Below are 17,540 nucleotides of genomic sequence, written 5' to 3'. Positions count from 1 at the left end.
GGGTTTTTACTCTATTTTGTTAAAACTCATTTGCCCCTTGACCAAGCAGGCCTTTGGCTTTGCTCTCAGATTGGTTTTCTTTGCATCCCAAGATATCTTTTTAAGAAAAAAAAAAAAACAGACATGCAATTACACATTCTGATGCCACCATGGAGGGTTTGAAATAGGACACACAGGGAAAGATATAAGGGGGCACATGCTACCATAGCAAATACTGATGAGCCAAACCCTGTCTAACTGTTTTCTCATGGAATGAAAGAACTACTACCATTATCCCCATTTTAAAGATAGAAAAACTGAGCCTCAGGGAGTAATTTATACAAGTTCCCAGATCTGGAAAGGGACAGACCCAGGCTCTTCTCTTGCTCCTGATCACCACCCCATTTTGCCTGTATGCATATACACTCATTTAAGTCATTGGCTCAGGATATGAGCCTGGCAGCTGAGTGTAAGGTCACTGAGGGTATGTCCCCAGCCTGCAGGAAGACATAATATCAGGATCAGAAGTGTCCTTAAAAGTCTCGTGTGTTGAAGGCTTGATCCCCCGGGGCAGCATGTCCAGAGGCAAAACTTTTGAAAAGTGATTGAATCATGAGGTCTCTGACCTCATCAGTGGATTAGTCCATTGTAGCTGAGTGAACTGCTGGAGGGTGGTGCAAATGAGGCAGTGGAACTTGTGGAGGAAACAGGTCAGTGAGGCATTCCCCCAGCCCCTTTCTCTCTCTCTTTTTCCTCCATCCCTCCCCACTGGAAGAACAGTGTCAGGGAAGCCAAAGCCAGAGTAGGTTTAAACTTATGAAAATATTAAGAAAAAACAAAAGGATGCATGTTTCAAGTAAAAAGAACCAAAAGCGTAGGTGCAAATAGTGGTGAGGTTACAAAGAACAGACGTAAACGCCTCAATTCCCTTTTCCGGATTTGCTATGTCATCATAAAGCGTGGGTCCTTTACCTGGAAAGGGAATGAGGTCTTTGATATCTTTACCCACAGTCTCAATTTGCTGCTCTAAACAAGTGGTTCTCAATATGATCCCCAGACCAGTAGAATCAGCATGACCTGGGTAGAAATACAAGATTCTCAGGCCCACCACAGACCTACTGAGCCAGAAAACTCTGAGCTGGAGCACAGCTCAAATGATTTCTGATGCCTAGCATAAGTTACAGCATAACTGCTATCAGTAAAATCAAGACCAATTAACATGCCACAGAAAAACTTCAGTCAGACCACTGAACCACTGGTCATGATCTTCTCCTGATCGTACAGCACTGGAAAAAAGGGCAATCTTTGCTCCAATTTTCTAAAACATGGGGTAACGTGGACACCAGTGAGCCTGATGTTACTCCTCTGCTTCGGAGGTCTCTATTCTTCCCACCAATGCCTCCTTCTTGTGTACTAGACAGATAGATTGACCACTACCTATTGACCACTGGTGCCCAAAGTATGCTAATTATTAGGCTAATGTTGATTGACTTAAGTGAGAGTTATCAATGATCTGCTTAGCAAATTCACCAATGGCAATACTTTGGGGGAATTCTCAATATTCAGGGTCTCAGAGCTAGGTCCTTATCAACATAAGAGGAGGAAATTTAGTATGGACAAATTAAAAATTCTTTACTTAGGTTCAAAGCAATGATACAAATACAGAGGGATGTAAAGTACCATCCATTAGTGGATGAGTGGTGGCTCTGAAGGAAAATGTGACCTTAGGTTGCAACAATGGACCTGTAACATCTTTGAGAGTCAGGGAGATTAGGAGCTCTTGTGTGTTATTCTGCCTGGTCAGATCCCACTTGGAGAATCACATTTACTTTTGGGTATCAGGCTGGAAAGGAACCACAGTAATAGAGAAATTGAAAAGTTGAAAGATTTGGGGAGAGATGAAGTCTCTAAGGAACATCAGAGCCATTTTCCTTCATTTAGCAAATACTCCTTAGGTATCTAAGGACTCCAAGGTGTTCTGTGCTGGGGAAATTCAAAAATCAAAAAAACACAATTTCTGTTCTTGAAGGATTCATAGATTTGGCTTGTGAATCTCCAGGTGTAGAAATAGACTTGGGAGAGGAAGCCAGATTCTGCCTGCACATTGAAGAGAATATTCCAACACATAAGATCTTCTGAGACAAGCTTGGTCTCTCTTAGAGGTGATGAATCTAGCATCCTTAGAGATGCTCAGACAGGAGTGAATCCCCCTTACCAGGGCTGTGGAGAAGGACATACAAGTCATATGGAGAGAGCTAGGGCTGCCTAGCAAAGTACCAGACGGGGTGCTTAAAGTGCAGGCATATTTTGTCTCACAGTTCTGGAAACTGGAAACTCAAAATTAAGGGATCCACAGCATTCATCCCTTTAGAGTGCCCTAAGGGAAGGATCTGTCCCAGATTTGTCCCATAGCCTGTAGATGGCCATCTTCCTGTTCGCATGGCATTCTCCCTATGTACCCAACTGTCACCAAACTTCCCCATTAATAGAGGTATCAGTCAGTTTGGGTTAAGGCACACCCTGAGGTCCATCTAATTTTAACTTGACTACCTCAATGAAGACGCCATGTCTAAGCTCACATTCTGAGATGCTGGGAGTTAGGATTTCTACCAGTGGCAGAGATATGATTCAACCATTAACAGTCTGGTTAGGTAGTCTCCCTTCTTATTCCAGGCTGCTTTGATTCAACACATCTGTGCCAGGAAGGTCTCTGCCTCCCAGGACACTTACAAGAGCAAAGCCTGGCAGCTGGCTGTGCTCAGCCTCGGCACCTTAGTGGGCCCTACCCTGAGCACCTCTCCCAGGGGGCCCCTGGCCTGCAGAGTGGCCCAGTGCTCTGGCTGGCTGTTGGCAAGGCAGGAGAGCAACAGAGGGGAAGGACAGCAAGGTAATTGAAAATGGCACAGGAAGTGGAAAACCGGTCAGCAGCTGGTAGTGAATGGCTGTAATTCAGTTACAACAAGGAGGGAGGATGCAACCCACAGAAAGGGCTGCCCCTCTGGCAGGGCAGCAGCCTGCTGGCCTGGGGCACACAAGGCCTGTGAATTGGTGCCTAATTGGGCACCAGGAGTGCTGAGCCTCTGCCTTAGGATGGCACAATTTCAGCTTGCCTCCTGCTAGGCCTGGGGAGGACAGAGCTCTAGAGCAGGCCCTGCTGCCTATCAATGGAAGCAGAAACCTGAGGGCCAGAGAGTAGGCCCAGGGAGAGAATAAGCAAGGGGAAAAGAGTAAAGGAAGAGACCAGCATGGGCTGGCAGGGCTCCCTCCAGGCATGCCTCTCACTGTGCAGAGAGGGTATCCTAAGTCTGGTGCCTTCTTGCTGGATCCAGTCTGCTTTGTTGGACAGGGAGTAAGGGGAACTAGTTTTGCCTTTCTGGAAACATGTTCCATGGAGAAGAAACGGCTCAATGTCAAGAGTGTAAAGGCACAGACAGCTACTGGCATTTGCTTATTTTTAACGGATGTGTATTGTGTATTTGAATAGCAATGCACAGAAAAACCCAAATTGTTTAAAAGGATTTAAAGTCAAAAAGCCAGTTTCACCCCATACCTCTCGGAGTTAGGATTTCTACCAGTGGCAGAGATATGATTCAACCCCTAAGAGTCTGGTTAGGTGGTCTCCCTTCACAGATGCAACCTGTGAAGCCAGTTTTCTCTGTGTGTACCCCTCCAGAAATATCTCCTTTTGCACATAAGGGAATATCTTTTACACTGGACATTGCTAAATTCTGCAAATTACTCCAGATCAACATACACCACCTCACTGTGCTACCCGACAGCCTAGCAGTCCAGCGTGTGTCCGGATTGAGGTTTGCATAAGTAGAATTCATGGAAGATGCTAACGATGCTTCCAGTCTTTTGCTCGTGTAATCAAGGTTACATCACTCACTCTTTTGATGGTACCTCAGACATACATACCTCTCTAGGCTCACTCTTCAGAAGTGCCTTTTTTAAAAGTAGAGATGGATACAGGAATTGTTTATTATTATAGACATTGCTAAAATTGCCCTCTATAGAGATAGGTACCAATTTGCACTTTCATCTATGATCATTGAAAATACCTGTTTTTCTGTCACCTCTCCAAAATGCAATATCAGCATTTGTTAACGTTGCCAATCTAGTGAACAGACTCTGATGGTCATTTGAAATTTGATCCCTTAGATTATGAATAAGGCCAACTATAATTTGTTTTTAGTGGCGTCATTTTGAACTCCAGAATTCAGCCAAGAAGTTTAAGCAACAAATGGTCCCGAGGTCATCTGCTGGGCCTCAAGGACCAGCGGTGATACATGGGCATGAGCAACTGAGGCACCCACCCGTAGCAGCAGGAAACCCCTAGAATAACCAGCACCATGTATTCTTCCTCTTTTTTAGCAAACTTGCTGTCTGGATGGTGTCTGCCTGCCCTTCACATGTGCAGCTCCGGTGGCTGCCTAGAAGGGTTGAGAATGAAGCTGGGCCTGCTCACCATTCCTAGCTCTGCCTCCAGAGTTAACCTCCAGCCTCTGCTTGCCAGTTTTCATTCATTGCTTCATTAAAGATCTGCAAAGCACCCACTTCATGCATGCCCTATGCAGGATCTAAGGTTATACAAAAACAGGTCATCAGTCCACCTTCTTACAGAATTTTAAAGTGTAGGAAAGGAAAGACAGGCAAGCAGTGAATTAGAGTGTAGCATGATGAATGCTTTGAATGGGGAATACAGGACAAAAACCCTTCGGGGATGTCCCAGAGCTTCCTGTAGGTCCTAGCTTCCCACCACTGAGACCACGTAAAGAACTGCTAGCCAGAGCACAGAGGAAGTATCCTGGAATAACCCAACGAGTTCTGTGGGCACTGGGGACAGTGCATAGCAGGTGGTGGGAGAGATTTACAGGCCCAGATCTTGAGGGCATCCCCAGCCTGGCTGATGTCATTTAATTTTATCTTGTAAACTCCTGGAGTCATTGTGGAGCTTTGGGTGGCATGGTCATATCTGAGATTAACTGGTGTACTTGAGCGAGAGCATTGGCATAAGTGAGCCTGGACACCTGGGGACCAGAAATCAATCTCCAGTCTCCCCATGGCTTCACTACCTCTCCACAAGGACCCCAAATTCTAAGACATAAAGCTGCAGGTCTCCATCACTATAAAATTGGGTAGATTCACCCTGAGATATCCCACAGCACATCAGAGCCCTCAATAATGCTCCCAAGAATAGGATTGCAATAGATCATGGAGCCCCTAACCTGAGGCTGCTGAGGCAGAAGACAGGAGAGAAAGCTGCTGAGCTGACACAAAGCATCTCTGAGTGACCTTCTGTGAGACATTCCTGTTCCTTAAGGATATCTAAGCTCTGTCTCACAGTGTTCTCAGCTTTTTGGAGAAAGTCCTCTTGGTCCCTTTCTCCAACAATGGTAGCCTCTGTTCTCACCACATACTGAGCCCAGGAATCCAGGGAGATGGATGAATGTGCTCTGGAGATAGTTTTGGCAATCCTCATTGATTGCTGTCCATGCTCATAAAATACAGCGCTTAATCGTCACAGCAATTGGGGTGGCCAATTTGAAAAATAATCACTGCCTTCTTTGAGATTACTTTGCCTTCTAATTAAAATCTCAAGACTGGGATATTAAAGGTGCATTGTCAATACAGCATTCCGGATGCACCCAGCTAACCTCATTTGGGAAGGCAAAATTAATTAGTTTGTGTTTTAACACCCAGCTGTTATCCTAAGGAAAGAAATAGTCTACAAGTCAGCCACACAGTCTCTAAATTGGCCAGAGTGACTGAGGAGAGAGAAAAGAAATCGAGAGTGATTTGTTCCTGTGTAACTCAGTCAGCTTCTATTACAAGTTGCTCATTAAATGGCACCCCTGTGTCCCTGTCAGACATCGCTCAGGAGTTCTTGTTTACCCGTGGAGGCAGAATAAGAAATAAGTGGGTCCCTTTCCTGACAGCCACTGAGCTCTTGATTCATTCTGGAACCTCATTTGCTCTAAAAACCTTTCCCAGTTAGTGATTCTGGGTGGAACCAGATCTGAGGGGTTGGACGTTCTGTTCCTCTCCCCACTGGTCACCGTTCAAAACTGCATGCACTACTAGCTTCCTTTTTCTTTTCTGTGTCTTTCCAATTCCATTTGATTCAAATGTTTGCTGAGTCCAGCAGAACTCAGGATAATCAATTCTAGGCTAGGCTACAATAGCAAACCCTGAAACCCCAGTGGTTCAGCCCAACAGCCGTCTATTTCTCACCCTCGCCAAGTGTGATGTGAATTGTCAGGGGCTCTGTTTTGATCGGCGATTCAAGGATCTAGGATTCATCCTTCTTAAGCCATCTCATCTTAGCAGAAGGCTTTAAAGTTCTCCAGGTCAGGGGAAGACAAAGTGGGAGAACCTGCTCTTGTCACAGCCTCAAGCCAGAACAGACCGCGTGACCCCAGCTCAGTTATTGCTGTATTGACCATGCTCCCAGCTCAGCTGGGAGACCACGCAGAGAGGAGATGAGGGAGGATTTGTCAGGCGCTTCTGTCTCTGCCACAGGGTTTTGGAAGGAGCATGCACTGGGTGGGATGTATTTGAATCCTATGGTCCCTACTCTGGGGAAGATCACAGTATTTTCACATAGGAGACCACAACCCATGTGGTAATGAACTATCAGCCCAGGTTATTAAGCACAGTAAGAGAAGCAGAAATAAAGGTCCTGGTAATCAGGTGGGGGTAATTAACAAACAGTATGAGCCGAGGAAGAGAGGGTAGAACAAAGGGGATATTTCCAGGAAGATGGGAGGCATGTGCTTAGTTTGGAGGGGGGATAGGAGAGAGTTCACCAAAGGGACATGTCAGGGAAGGAATCCAGGGGAGAGCCAGTACACATCTGTCTCACCTCAGATTCACCTGTGAGCCACTTGGATGTTTCATCACTGATTAAATTTTTCTCTTCCCCTTCCTGAATATAGTGTTGATGACCCCAAAAAAAATTCATTTCTGAAAGCCTTTCCCTGCTAAGACCCCACTATCAGAAAGTAAACAAACCACAAATCCCTAGTGTATGGCATTTGTCTGGTGTTAGCTTTCAAATGTGCTCAGAGAGCAAACCTCTGTGAGTGTTCATGTGGGGACACCATGGGTGGCTCACCTGTCACTGGATGCATGAGCTGCATCTGCAGCCACCTCACCCCAACCCTGACCACTCCCCCTATCCCATGGGGATATGACATGACAAGAAAAATACCCAAGAAGCAGAGGTTGGGAAGCCTATATCTTATCTGGCTGACTCAGCCGGAATGCCTGCCTTTTCCTATGTGAACTGAAAGAAGCCAATCAGAGCAGGAATTCTTAGCTACCGTTGCATGTTCGAATTTCTATGGAAGATTGCAAAAATCCCAGTGTTCAGACTGCACCTGGGAGTGGGATCCAGGCATCCAACAAAGCTTCAGGTGATCCAGTGCAGCCCAAGTTGAGATCCTTGGCATTTGATCTGAAAATCCAACAGATTAGCTTAGGAGGGGTGAGCTCCCCATCACTGGATGTGTGTAAGGCAAGGTGGAAGAGCTCTTTGCCAGGATGTATGGGAGGATCCAAACGTCAGCTGCTGCTCTTCTGGAATTCTCTTCATTATATTCCCCCGCCTTTGTTCCCCAGGGTTCTCCCAAGCTCAACTTAGCCCACTGAGCATAGAGTGCTGAGGTGGCTTAAGGAAGGGCTCCTTATTCAGTATGCCCCAGCCTCAGCATCCAGCATCCCGGAGCTAGCATGGCAGCTCCTGATTGTTAGCTGGTGACTAAGCAGATGACCACATGGGGCTCTCCCAGCACCATCACATTAGACCAGCTATGTTCCTGGCTACCCATGTATCTGTGGGGACTGAATCACAAAGGAGAAGGAATATGAATTGGGAATCAATTCTTATGTACCGCCTGGAGCCTCTGTCTGTGGTTTACACACCTTGTGAAGTGCTGGGTAAGATGCTGAGAGATGGCACTGAAGTAGGAGCAGACCTCAGGAGAGTGACAGGGAAGGAGGAGAGTCACCATGAAGTACAGTTAAGAAGGTTTGGAGAGGGAGAAGTGAGCATGAAGTGGACCTTTCAAACCAGGAATTTAAAAACTTCTGTAGAGCTCAGAGCTTGAGTTGCTCTGTGGGGCAGTTATACAAAAATCTGCTCACAATGCAGACATCTGAAAACACCCACCTTCTACAATCAGTTCTTCTAACTTTATGGGAATTCTTTGGGAATGCACCATTCTCCACCTGGCCAGAAGTTCCCCAACCTCAGGGTCCTGGGAAAGTTCCCTTATCTGATATTGGGCCAGATGATACCAGATGCTCCATCAACCCAACACCAAGCATGATCTGGGAGTTTGGCTTGTCCATCCTCCCAACAGGGGAGGCCCAGGAGAAATCTCCAAATGACCGTTCACTTCTTCATCCACCATGGGCCCCTTAACACAGAGACAGTAAGTCAGTGAACCTACCAGGAGCTCATAGCACAACAAGAAAAGCACACATACAATACTGCAGCCCCATGAGACCACTGCCCCAGGAAGAGACTGGTGCACAGGTGACTGCAGGTGCCCAGAGGGACACACTTAGTACAGCCCAGAAACCAGGGGAAACGAACAAAGGAGTCTCAACGTGATTCTTGAGAGGAGGAGTTGCTATAGCATAGTGTCTTGGGGAGCTGTGCCATGCGTGCTGGGAAGGTGGGTACAGTGTGGGGCGAGGTGACACTGGAGTGGGAGGGGGGCTAGTTATTACAGAGATTGTGTTTATGCTATGATACTTGCATTACTCCTGGATCAGGTAGAAGTTTCAGAGAGAAATACTCAGAGGACTACTAGCAGAGGGTACATGGCAGTGGTGGGCTGCCTCCATAGTAACTTCTCATTGGTGCAGGGAAGGAATGACGAGGTCTGCGATCTGCCCACAAACACTCACTCCTGTTCTTTTTCAATTGCATTGTGTTTACAGTCACTAGATTCCAGCAGGGAATTAGATGGAAGGACAAAGGCAGAGAACAGGACAAAGACTCCTTCCATCTGATTCCCTGCTGGAAAATTCAGACTCTAGGGAGTTCTTGGCTTAAGAGAAAATAAAAGGAAGTACAAGAAAGTGGTCTCCAAGTGACAAGATTGTGTAACAACCATAGTTGTCTAAGTAGTCACCTAGGAGGCTCCCATTGTTGAGTTGAAGGGGTGAGTGTGAATGTGGGGTTCCTAGGTTTTATTTAACCTAGTATTATGTGGATTATTAGGAATCCTAAACCTCATCTGATTCAAAGATGGCTAGCTTCCTCTAAAAAATTAAGCAAAAAAAAAAAAAGGATTTAAGATTAACACTGGAATGTTTTGGGATCTCCCTTTTCTGAACTGCAGAGAAAAAACCATTTTGAAAAAAAAGGGGGGGGGTAATTTGGACTTCTGAGAAAAGTGCCCCGCCCCATTCACCCCAACACTTTAACTAAAAATACTCTAAATAATACAAAATGGTTTCATCTTTTAGAATACGTAAGTGTTTCTTGACAAGCACACCTTCACTTCCGGCAAGAATTTCTTTGGCGCATTTGATTATGAACTGCGCACATCTCTGGGCTGCACTGTCATCAGAAGCTGCATTGGCCTTTGCTTCGGTTGAGGAACAGATGTTCCTTACAGAGGCAGATGGGAGACTGTGGGATGGAGTCCCATGGAGGTTGTTTGAGGACAGAAAAACGTGGACCACATCTGGTCCAGGGACACGGTGTTCAGGAATCTGTGGTCAAAAAAGTCTTCCTGCCAGGGTGTGAGCATGGCTTTTGCAGAGATTCAGCCCAGGGTGGATGGAAGCTTTAACTAGAAACAGAGGATGATGACGGACAGAATGGGTGTTTTCTCACTTTTTGAGAAACTTCTAGATTGTCTTGGAATGTTGGAACCCAGAGGATGTCTTGGAGGTATGGGGACTGCACCATGTCATTACATCAGTGGGAAACACGAGGACCAGTAAGGAGAAATGACTGGCCAAGAGGCACCCAGACAGTGGGTGACAGAACTGTCGAGTTTCAGACCTCCCTCCCCGCAGCCTGTTCGGTATTTATCATCTGATCCTTTATAGAAAAAGGTTGCCAATCTTCTTTTCAGCTGTGGGCAGGCCTGATTTCAAGCCAAAGTGGGTGGCTTACCTGTGTGACCTTGGGCAAGCCACCTTTAATCTCTGAGACCCATTTTTTGCATCTGCACTAAGGACACACTTGTTTTACGATACCATAAAATCATGGGTGTGAAGCACCCAGTTCAGTTGCTTGATCTATGGTGAGTGTCAGCCCCCTGAGAAGGCCACTGGGGATCCATCACTTGATTGGTCCCTGGAGTGACAGGAGGCAGGCTTCTGGGCAGGATAAAATTTTCCCTCTTCCTGGAATAGATGATTCACAAGCTCACATTTCTTTCTTTTTTTGTTAAATTGGTTCTTTTTAGATATGCGACAATAGAATCTATTTTGACATAATTATACAAGCATGGACTATATCTTGTATAATGACCCTAGTACCCCTCTACTCCCCACCACCACTCCTTTCCCTCTATTGATGGTTCTGCAATCTACCTATTTTTTAAATTAATTTCTTGTGGATGTACATGATGGTGAGATTCACTGTGGTGTATTCATATATGTACACAGGAAAGTTCTGTCGGATTCATTCCTCTGTCTTTCCTTTTCCCACCCCACCCCTCCCTTCCCTTCCTTCTCCTTTGTCGACTCCACTGAATTTCTTTTCTCCCTCCACCCTTTATTGTGGGTAGCTCCCACACATCAGAGAAAATATTTGACCTTTGGGCAAACTCACATTTCTTTAACACTTCTTTTTTTTTCACTTTTTTTTTTTTTTACTTTTTTTTTTTCTCAGATACTGGCTGACCAACAAAGTCCACATCAAAAGACCCACCACCGGCCTCTTGATGTATACCCTGGCCACACGTTTCTGCAATCAGATCTACCTCTATGGCTTCTGGCCCTTTCCACTGGATCAGAACCAGAACCCCGTCAAGTACCACTACTATGACAGCCTCAAATATGGCTACACCTCCCAGGCCAGCCCCCACACCATGCCCTTGGAATTCAAGGCCCTCAAGAACCTGCACGAGCAGGGGGCATTGAAACTGACTGTCGGCCGGTGTGACGGGGCCACGTAAGGTGGGCACCCCGTGAGACTCAGTGGCTCACATTTCCTGCCAGCTACACCACAGGCAGATGGGAGTCGGGTGGCACAAACAATAGAACAAGCAGGCTAGTGGTTTCCTTTGTTAAAGTGTAAAACAGTGACCAGAATATATATATCTGTACCTGCATATATATATTGACCTGAGTATTTATAACTGTGTGGTGTTCATCTAGCATTAGGCAGATAAGCCACAGGAAGAAGGTGTGGAGAACCCACCTGAACCAGATTGAAACTCAGTCCATCTTTGGGGGCGGAAAGACTTGACATGCAAAGAAGCCGGTCCCATGACTTTGAATGACAACCTGCCTCCTCAGTTGGGAGGATCTTTGGGCTCGTGGATGAATGGAGAGCCACCTATTGTCAGCTGCCTGGACCTCTGGGATATGTGGATTCTGGGTAGCCAAGACCCAGAGAGGACAGTTTGACCCAGTCTAAAGCCGTGCTGTTCACGGAGGAGCGGTTAGAGAATTTAGCTGGGCAAAGGAGCACAAAGAAGCCAAGCAGAGGCCACAGCAGAGCTGAGGGCCATACTTCATGAACTTAAGAGTTTGATTGCCCAAGGGACAAGCCGTGGGTGACATACATGTCCCCGACAGGCCTCCATAGCTATGGAGAGAAGGCTAAAGGAGACACGATGGACAGTCCATATTCTGGCTAAGCAAGAACCACCAAGAACCTCGGGTGGAGCAGGCAGATGACCTAAAGAGGTAGAGTGCTCTAAATCATGTTTGTGAAAAATTAAGAACTTCTTCCAAGGGCGTGCTCCACCTCAGAATAAGGAGGAAGAGTGTCCAAAATGTGGTCATTGTGTTGGGTGTTTTTTGAAGCAACTGAGGTCTGCCAAGAAGGACACCATGGGATTTTTACCTTCTAGGTTAGCCTCCATCTCACCCTCTTAGAATGTCACACGAGAGACTGTATGTCCCTTGTGCCACCAGGGGATACACAACAAAAAATTTGAAAGGGCACTGTCAAGATAAATGTCATCCTTTTTAAAATATATATGATTGCCTTTCTGGGGGCCTCACAGAGCCCCAGAATGTAAGACCTGAAAGAATGTGCAGCCTCCAGCCCCGTGTCTCTGCAGCCACTCTTTTTATTTACTGTCTGCATCCTGCGCTCTGCAGGGCCCCTGCAGCCAGACTGGCTGTATCAATGTCACTTTCTTGCCACTATCGCATCCCGATGGTCATACTCACCCTCACAGAGCTCCTCATGAGGTTTTTGGAGGAGGTTTTCAACTCTGCAGGGAAAGGTTCCAATGTCCACCCCACACCCACCACCTTCCTCTCCCCACAGAGGCAATGATGGTGGAATTTTGCAAAATCCTTTTTTTTTTCCTCTTGCTAAGATTCTCATTTAAGACTTTTGTTTTTATGAAAACCCAAAGTCAAATGCTGGACATAATCTCCTGGAGAAATCTGGGCTCCATGCCAGTAATTGAGGGGCTGGAATCACAGGTCACACGTAGAGAAGCATTAGTCAGCTTGATTTGTTAGATGTATTCCCTCGCCTGATAAATAACAGTGTTTTAAAACATATTTGAAAGATAAGTAAAAAACCATTATCTTGAAGGTGAAGTGAGTTAAGGAAAGTAATCAAGATCTGCTCCCAAGCATATGAGACTGGACATAATTAATCAATGGCAAAGAATGGCTGATGGAAAACACATGGAAGTGGGGGAGGATACCCAAACCATTAACCCACACACAGACACTCCAGCCCGAAACCAGGACAGCCCCCATACATCTCTGCTTTTGTCCCCTTTGTTCTTGTTGTTGCTTGAAGCCTGAAGTTTGGGATTTGCATTATAAAATGAATATTTAAGAAGGCAAGCTCTCTAATGGCCTCGGTGGGAACTGAGTGGTTCAACCTCCTCATGAGCAGTGGAAATAATTAGTATCATAATTTACACGTCTCCAGAGCCTTTCGTCTTGAGGTTCTCAAAGGCCCTAGAAGAACGTTTAATTTCTAAAGTTTACAGTGCCCCGGGGAGCAGGTAGAATTACCAGCCAAGGCCTTGGGTTAGCCAAGGCCTTAGATTCCAGAATGTTCCATGGTAAGTCCCAAGGTGATCCCAGATATCAAATCCTAGAGTTGGCCATGAGATCTGTCCACCAGGCCAGTGCCCTCTGTCTGCGGGAGAGTTAGAGGGCCAGAGCCCTTTGGAAAACCTCATAGACAGGTTCTTTCCAAAAAAAAGACTAGAGGCCCCAGGACCATCCACACATGTAGGGCTCCCTAATAGAGCTAGTCTTGTGCTGCCAAAATGCTTTGGCTGTGTGGTGGCAGGAACTCCGGGGGACATCGCCTTCCCTCTCTCCTCATCTTTTTCCACCTGGGCAAGCACAGCCAGGAGGCTGGCTGTCCTTCCTGCCTATTTAAAGCCCACGTGGAGCCAAGGTTCCTCTGCAGTCTCTGGCATAGACTGGCTCACCTTGGGTGGACCCAGGGAGTCACAGTCTGTACCCCTTACCATGATCTGCTGCCTCGTCGCTACAGCCAGGCTTTCCATCATCCTCAGCTGGCTCAGTCACATCTCTAGTCGCCCACCATCACCCACCTGAGGCCCTTCAAACCTTTTCCATTGGTCTCAAGCCCCACACTCAACGTCCTCCTTTACTGAAGAGATGGAGCCCTCTGAAATGAGATCTGTCCTCAAAATCTCTTGGGCTCTTCCCTCACCCTTCACTTTCTTCCTCCCATTTCTGAGGAAGTAAGGTTCCTCCTCTGGCCAGATGTGTTTTTCTCTCACCCGCTCCCCCCCTCTCTGCCATCTCTGTCCCCTGTATATATCAGCACGTGATCATTGCACACATCCTGGCTCCTGTAGCCTGTTCACTCACCTCTCTTCACCACCAGACCTGGGCAGGGCCTCCAGCACCCTTCCTCCTGACAGTGTGCCTCACCTTCCACATCTAGCCCACTCTGAGGCCAGTGTCTCAGCACCCTCCATGTTGCCAACTTGAAAGGTCACTTTTCATCAAAAAAAATCTAGAGTGACCCCTCCTGGATAGTCCCTGGCATCAAAATGACGAGGATGCAGATGCCATGTTCTGGTAGCTTTTCCCCTCACTTCCCAACCCCTCCTGACCATTTATTTATGTATTTATTTATATTTATGAGTTATTTATTGATACTCCTATGTTGATCTAAAAAAAAAGCAATCAAGGAGGATCTGACCATTCTTCTCCTTGCGCCACAGTGTAGACATTCCTTGTACTGATAGCCTCCCCTCAGGTCCCCTAAACCCTTCATCAGCAGCCTCACACCTTCCTTTAGATCCAGCCATCACCCCTCTCCAGGCGCCTTGCCCTCCACTCCCCTCCACAGCCCAGCCCCTCTCCCCAGCTCCAGGCTTACCATGTGCGATGCTTGTTGACACCTCCTGTCTGCTCTGGAAGCAGCATGATTGACTCAGCATGTTCTGAAGTAAGGGAGTCATCCCTGTCTCCCCTTCCTCCATGATCCCTCCTTTTTCTGTTGGAAGACCCATGACTCCTTCAACCATGCAGCCTGAGACCCTAAATCATCTTTGACTCCTCCTCCACGTATACCCTTCTTACTCCTTCTCACTAGCATCAACTTCACCTCTTTAACTGTCCTTTGGATCTTCCATCCCCTCCTCTCCCACATTTCCCTGTGCATGCTTCCATGTTATCCAGTCCCTCCTGAGCATGCCCAGTGATCTGCACCTCCAGCTCTTCAACAAACCTAAGTTCTCCTGGCCCACAATCAAACCTGCAAGTCCTGATATTACCGACCACTCGATAAGGTTCCATTCTTCCTTTACACCCTACATCAGCCAATCCAGAAAAGATATTGTTCCTCGAAGGGACACCTGCCTTTCCTGTCTCTGTGCCTTTGGTCTTGCAGCTCTCATCCCCTGGACCGCTCTTGAGTTCCTACCGAGGCCCACGCAGAGACCACATCTTTCATGAAGCCCCTGATCCACCAACCACTGGGATCTCTCCCTCCGCTGAACCACCGTAGCACTTTATTTGTACCTTTCTCATGGCACTTACCATATTCTGCCTTGTATTATAGTTATTTGTGCACTTGTCCTATGACTGTTCTTAGACTGTAAGCTCGCCAAGGGCAGGGACTGTTTTATTCATCAGTACTCCATCACAGCACCAGGTGTGGTGCCTAGCACACAGCGGTTGCTCAATAAATGTTTGTTGGATTAAATCCTGAATGTCTGTAGAGGCCTTTATAATTAATGAAGTTATTTTACTGCCATAAGAACTCCCAAAGAATGATACAATTCAGGCCACAGCAGAGATAATTATCCCTATTATGTAGATCATAAAATTAAAGTAAAAACCTGCTAAGGACTCCTGCCTCACTGGCAGAATTCTCATCCAGGTTTTCTTACCCTGACTCCAGGGATTTTTCTGTTAAACCTTGTGGTTGAGTCATTGCAAACTGAAAACTGACTCTAAATTTAGGCCAGGCTGCCCATAGATGTTTCCTTCTCAGGTTGAGGGCAAACCTCAGCGTGAACCCCAACCCCTGTGCCCATCAGCACAACAGAATCTACTCCTTTCTGAGAAGGACGAAAGTTATTTGGGTTTTCTCAGGCCTGGGGGGTGAAGCTGTAGGACCTCATCAATCATTCCTCCTGCCACGGTCACAGAGTAGGAAACCATTTGTCCAGATGGCAGCGAGACCAAGAGCTCTGAGGGGCTGCTGTTTGATAAATCTCTCCATGCCTAATTAAGGCGCCCCTTCCAGAATGAATGGAACAGGGTAGTTTATTGATGCCGGTCAGATGGGACTCCAGACGTGCCTGCTGCTTCATGAATGCCCTTAATAGCATTCCCAATGACACCAACAGCCTGCACCGCCCGCTGTCTCTCCCAGCAATGCTGATGTCATCTCTTCCCACCTTCACTCCCATTCTGTCCCCTCCCTTCCCAAAGCGCTCTCCTTGGCAGGGGGAACCCAGACAGCCAAGTTGCAGGCTTTCTTCCTGCCACCTGAGCCCTGACCTGGAACAATGCCGTGAAATGCCAACAAGGAAACAAGACGGGGGTTGGGGAAAGCGGGCACTTGATGCTATCCCTCAGGGAAGCAAAAAAACAAACGGGCTTCTGTTCTGGTGGTGGCCCATCCACAACAATAGGAGGTTTCCATGGTTACTGTCTAGAAGCAATGTTATAGTTGCCTTTGGGCTTTGTGATGAGGGTAGTTTAATTTCCATTCTTAGCAGTCCAGGTGGTGGGGCAGTTTCCATGTATGGTGCATTGAGCCATCCAGTCCCCAATCAGAGTTTGCCTAGAATCACCCCAGTTGTCACTAGCCAAAGCCCAATAGAGTCACCCAACCAGGACATTAAAGGGCTCTGGTGGCCTTTCTACATCTTCCTTACCACTTTCTCAGCCACCCCAACTTCCCCTAGAAACTGGCATGGGAAATGGGGCTCCAAGGTGGTTCCAAGAACTGTGTCATGAAAGACCCCACTTCCCCAGCCAGGAGAACATTTTCAAATATGAAATTTGAAGAGAGTTCTTCAAAACTGTCCTAGAACCACGTAGGAACAGCCAATCCTTGAGGAATTAAAAGAAAATTTGACAGCCCAGAAATGACAAAATTGTGCCACGAACCTTAGCACATTGGGCCCCCTACCATGAGGAAGGGTGCAGACTCCTTTGCATCATATTCAGGTGAGTCAAGTTGGGACAGATGCTGGAACACCCTTCAGTGAAGTTTAACGTGCCTCCATTTACTAAAAAGAGATGGTAAAGATAGAGCCTTTGGACAGAGTTGGTGAAGGGACCATCTGAATCATTAACCCTTATTGATGGAGGTTGGATATTGCAGGGCGGCCGCTCTGAGGAAAGCTCATTGGCTCTAGGAAAGCCAGGATTGTGCTTTCTTGTTCCAGTGGCCAAGGTCTGCAGGAATATAACTTGCTGTAACAACTACAGGATGGGTTGCTTGGCTGACTATTGTGTTCATAAGCACCACATTCTGCAAAAGAGCTCGGGGACAAATACCAGACAACCCAGAACCTGTCATTCTAAGGCCCCTTGATTCTAGTATTTTCTCATCTGTAAAATGGGGAAGACACCCACCTACCTCCTTCAGGGAGCGAGTGAAAATGCAAATCAAGAATGGGTTGGAGAATTGGGGTGGGGAGGTGTGGAGAGGCTCAGGGCTATGGAACAAATGAAATGTGTGCAGCTATGAGTTTTCAGACTTGTGCTTATCCAACATCGATCATGTCATTGCCCGGGTTAAACCTGTTAATAGCTTTCCTTCACCCTAGGAAGAAAATTGCAAGTACCTTAATGTTGCTTAAAAGGTCTTGGGCTCTCCTCACCTCTGACTCACTGTATTCCAAGCACATAGACCTTTCTGTTTTATTAAGAACTTT

The 17,540-nt window shown here is 46.8% G+C and overlaps 1 protein-coding gene across 2 annotated transcripts in view; it reads left to right on the top strand.

Annotated features, from left to right (window-relative positions):
- ST8SIA2 (ST8 alpha-N-acetyl-neuraminide alpha-2,8-sialyltransferase 2) overlaps positions 1-15,312 on the top strand; it is a 70,143-nt gene extending 54,831 nt beyond the window's left edge. Inside the window, exons 6-7 of one of the 2 annotated variants that reach the window (XR_014021702.1) lie at positions 10,844-11,865; positions 15,035-15,312. Coding sequence is in view for 1 of the 2 variants with exons in the window: in XM_081292241.1 (XP_081148367.1) it covers positions 10,844-11,129 (286 nt within the window). In the remaining variant the exon portion in view is untranslated. Of the gene's footprint in view, positions 1-10,843 lie in introns of both variants that reach the window. The other variant, XM_081292241.1, reaches the window with a different exon arrangement.
- The last annotated feature ends 2,228 nt before the right edge of the window (positions 15,313-17,540 follow it).

Source organism: Spermophilus citellus, assembly GCF_964194105.1.
Source record: "Spermophilus citellus genome assembly, chromosome: 4".
Lineage (NCBI taxonomy): Eukaryota > Metazoa > Chordata > Mammalia > Rodentia > Sciuridae > Spermophilus > Spermophilus citellus.
The sequence above is the reverse complement of the archived record's forward strand: the minus strand, read 5'-3'. Positions and strand labels throughout refer to the sequence as shown.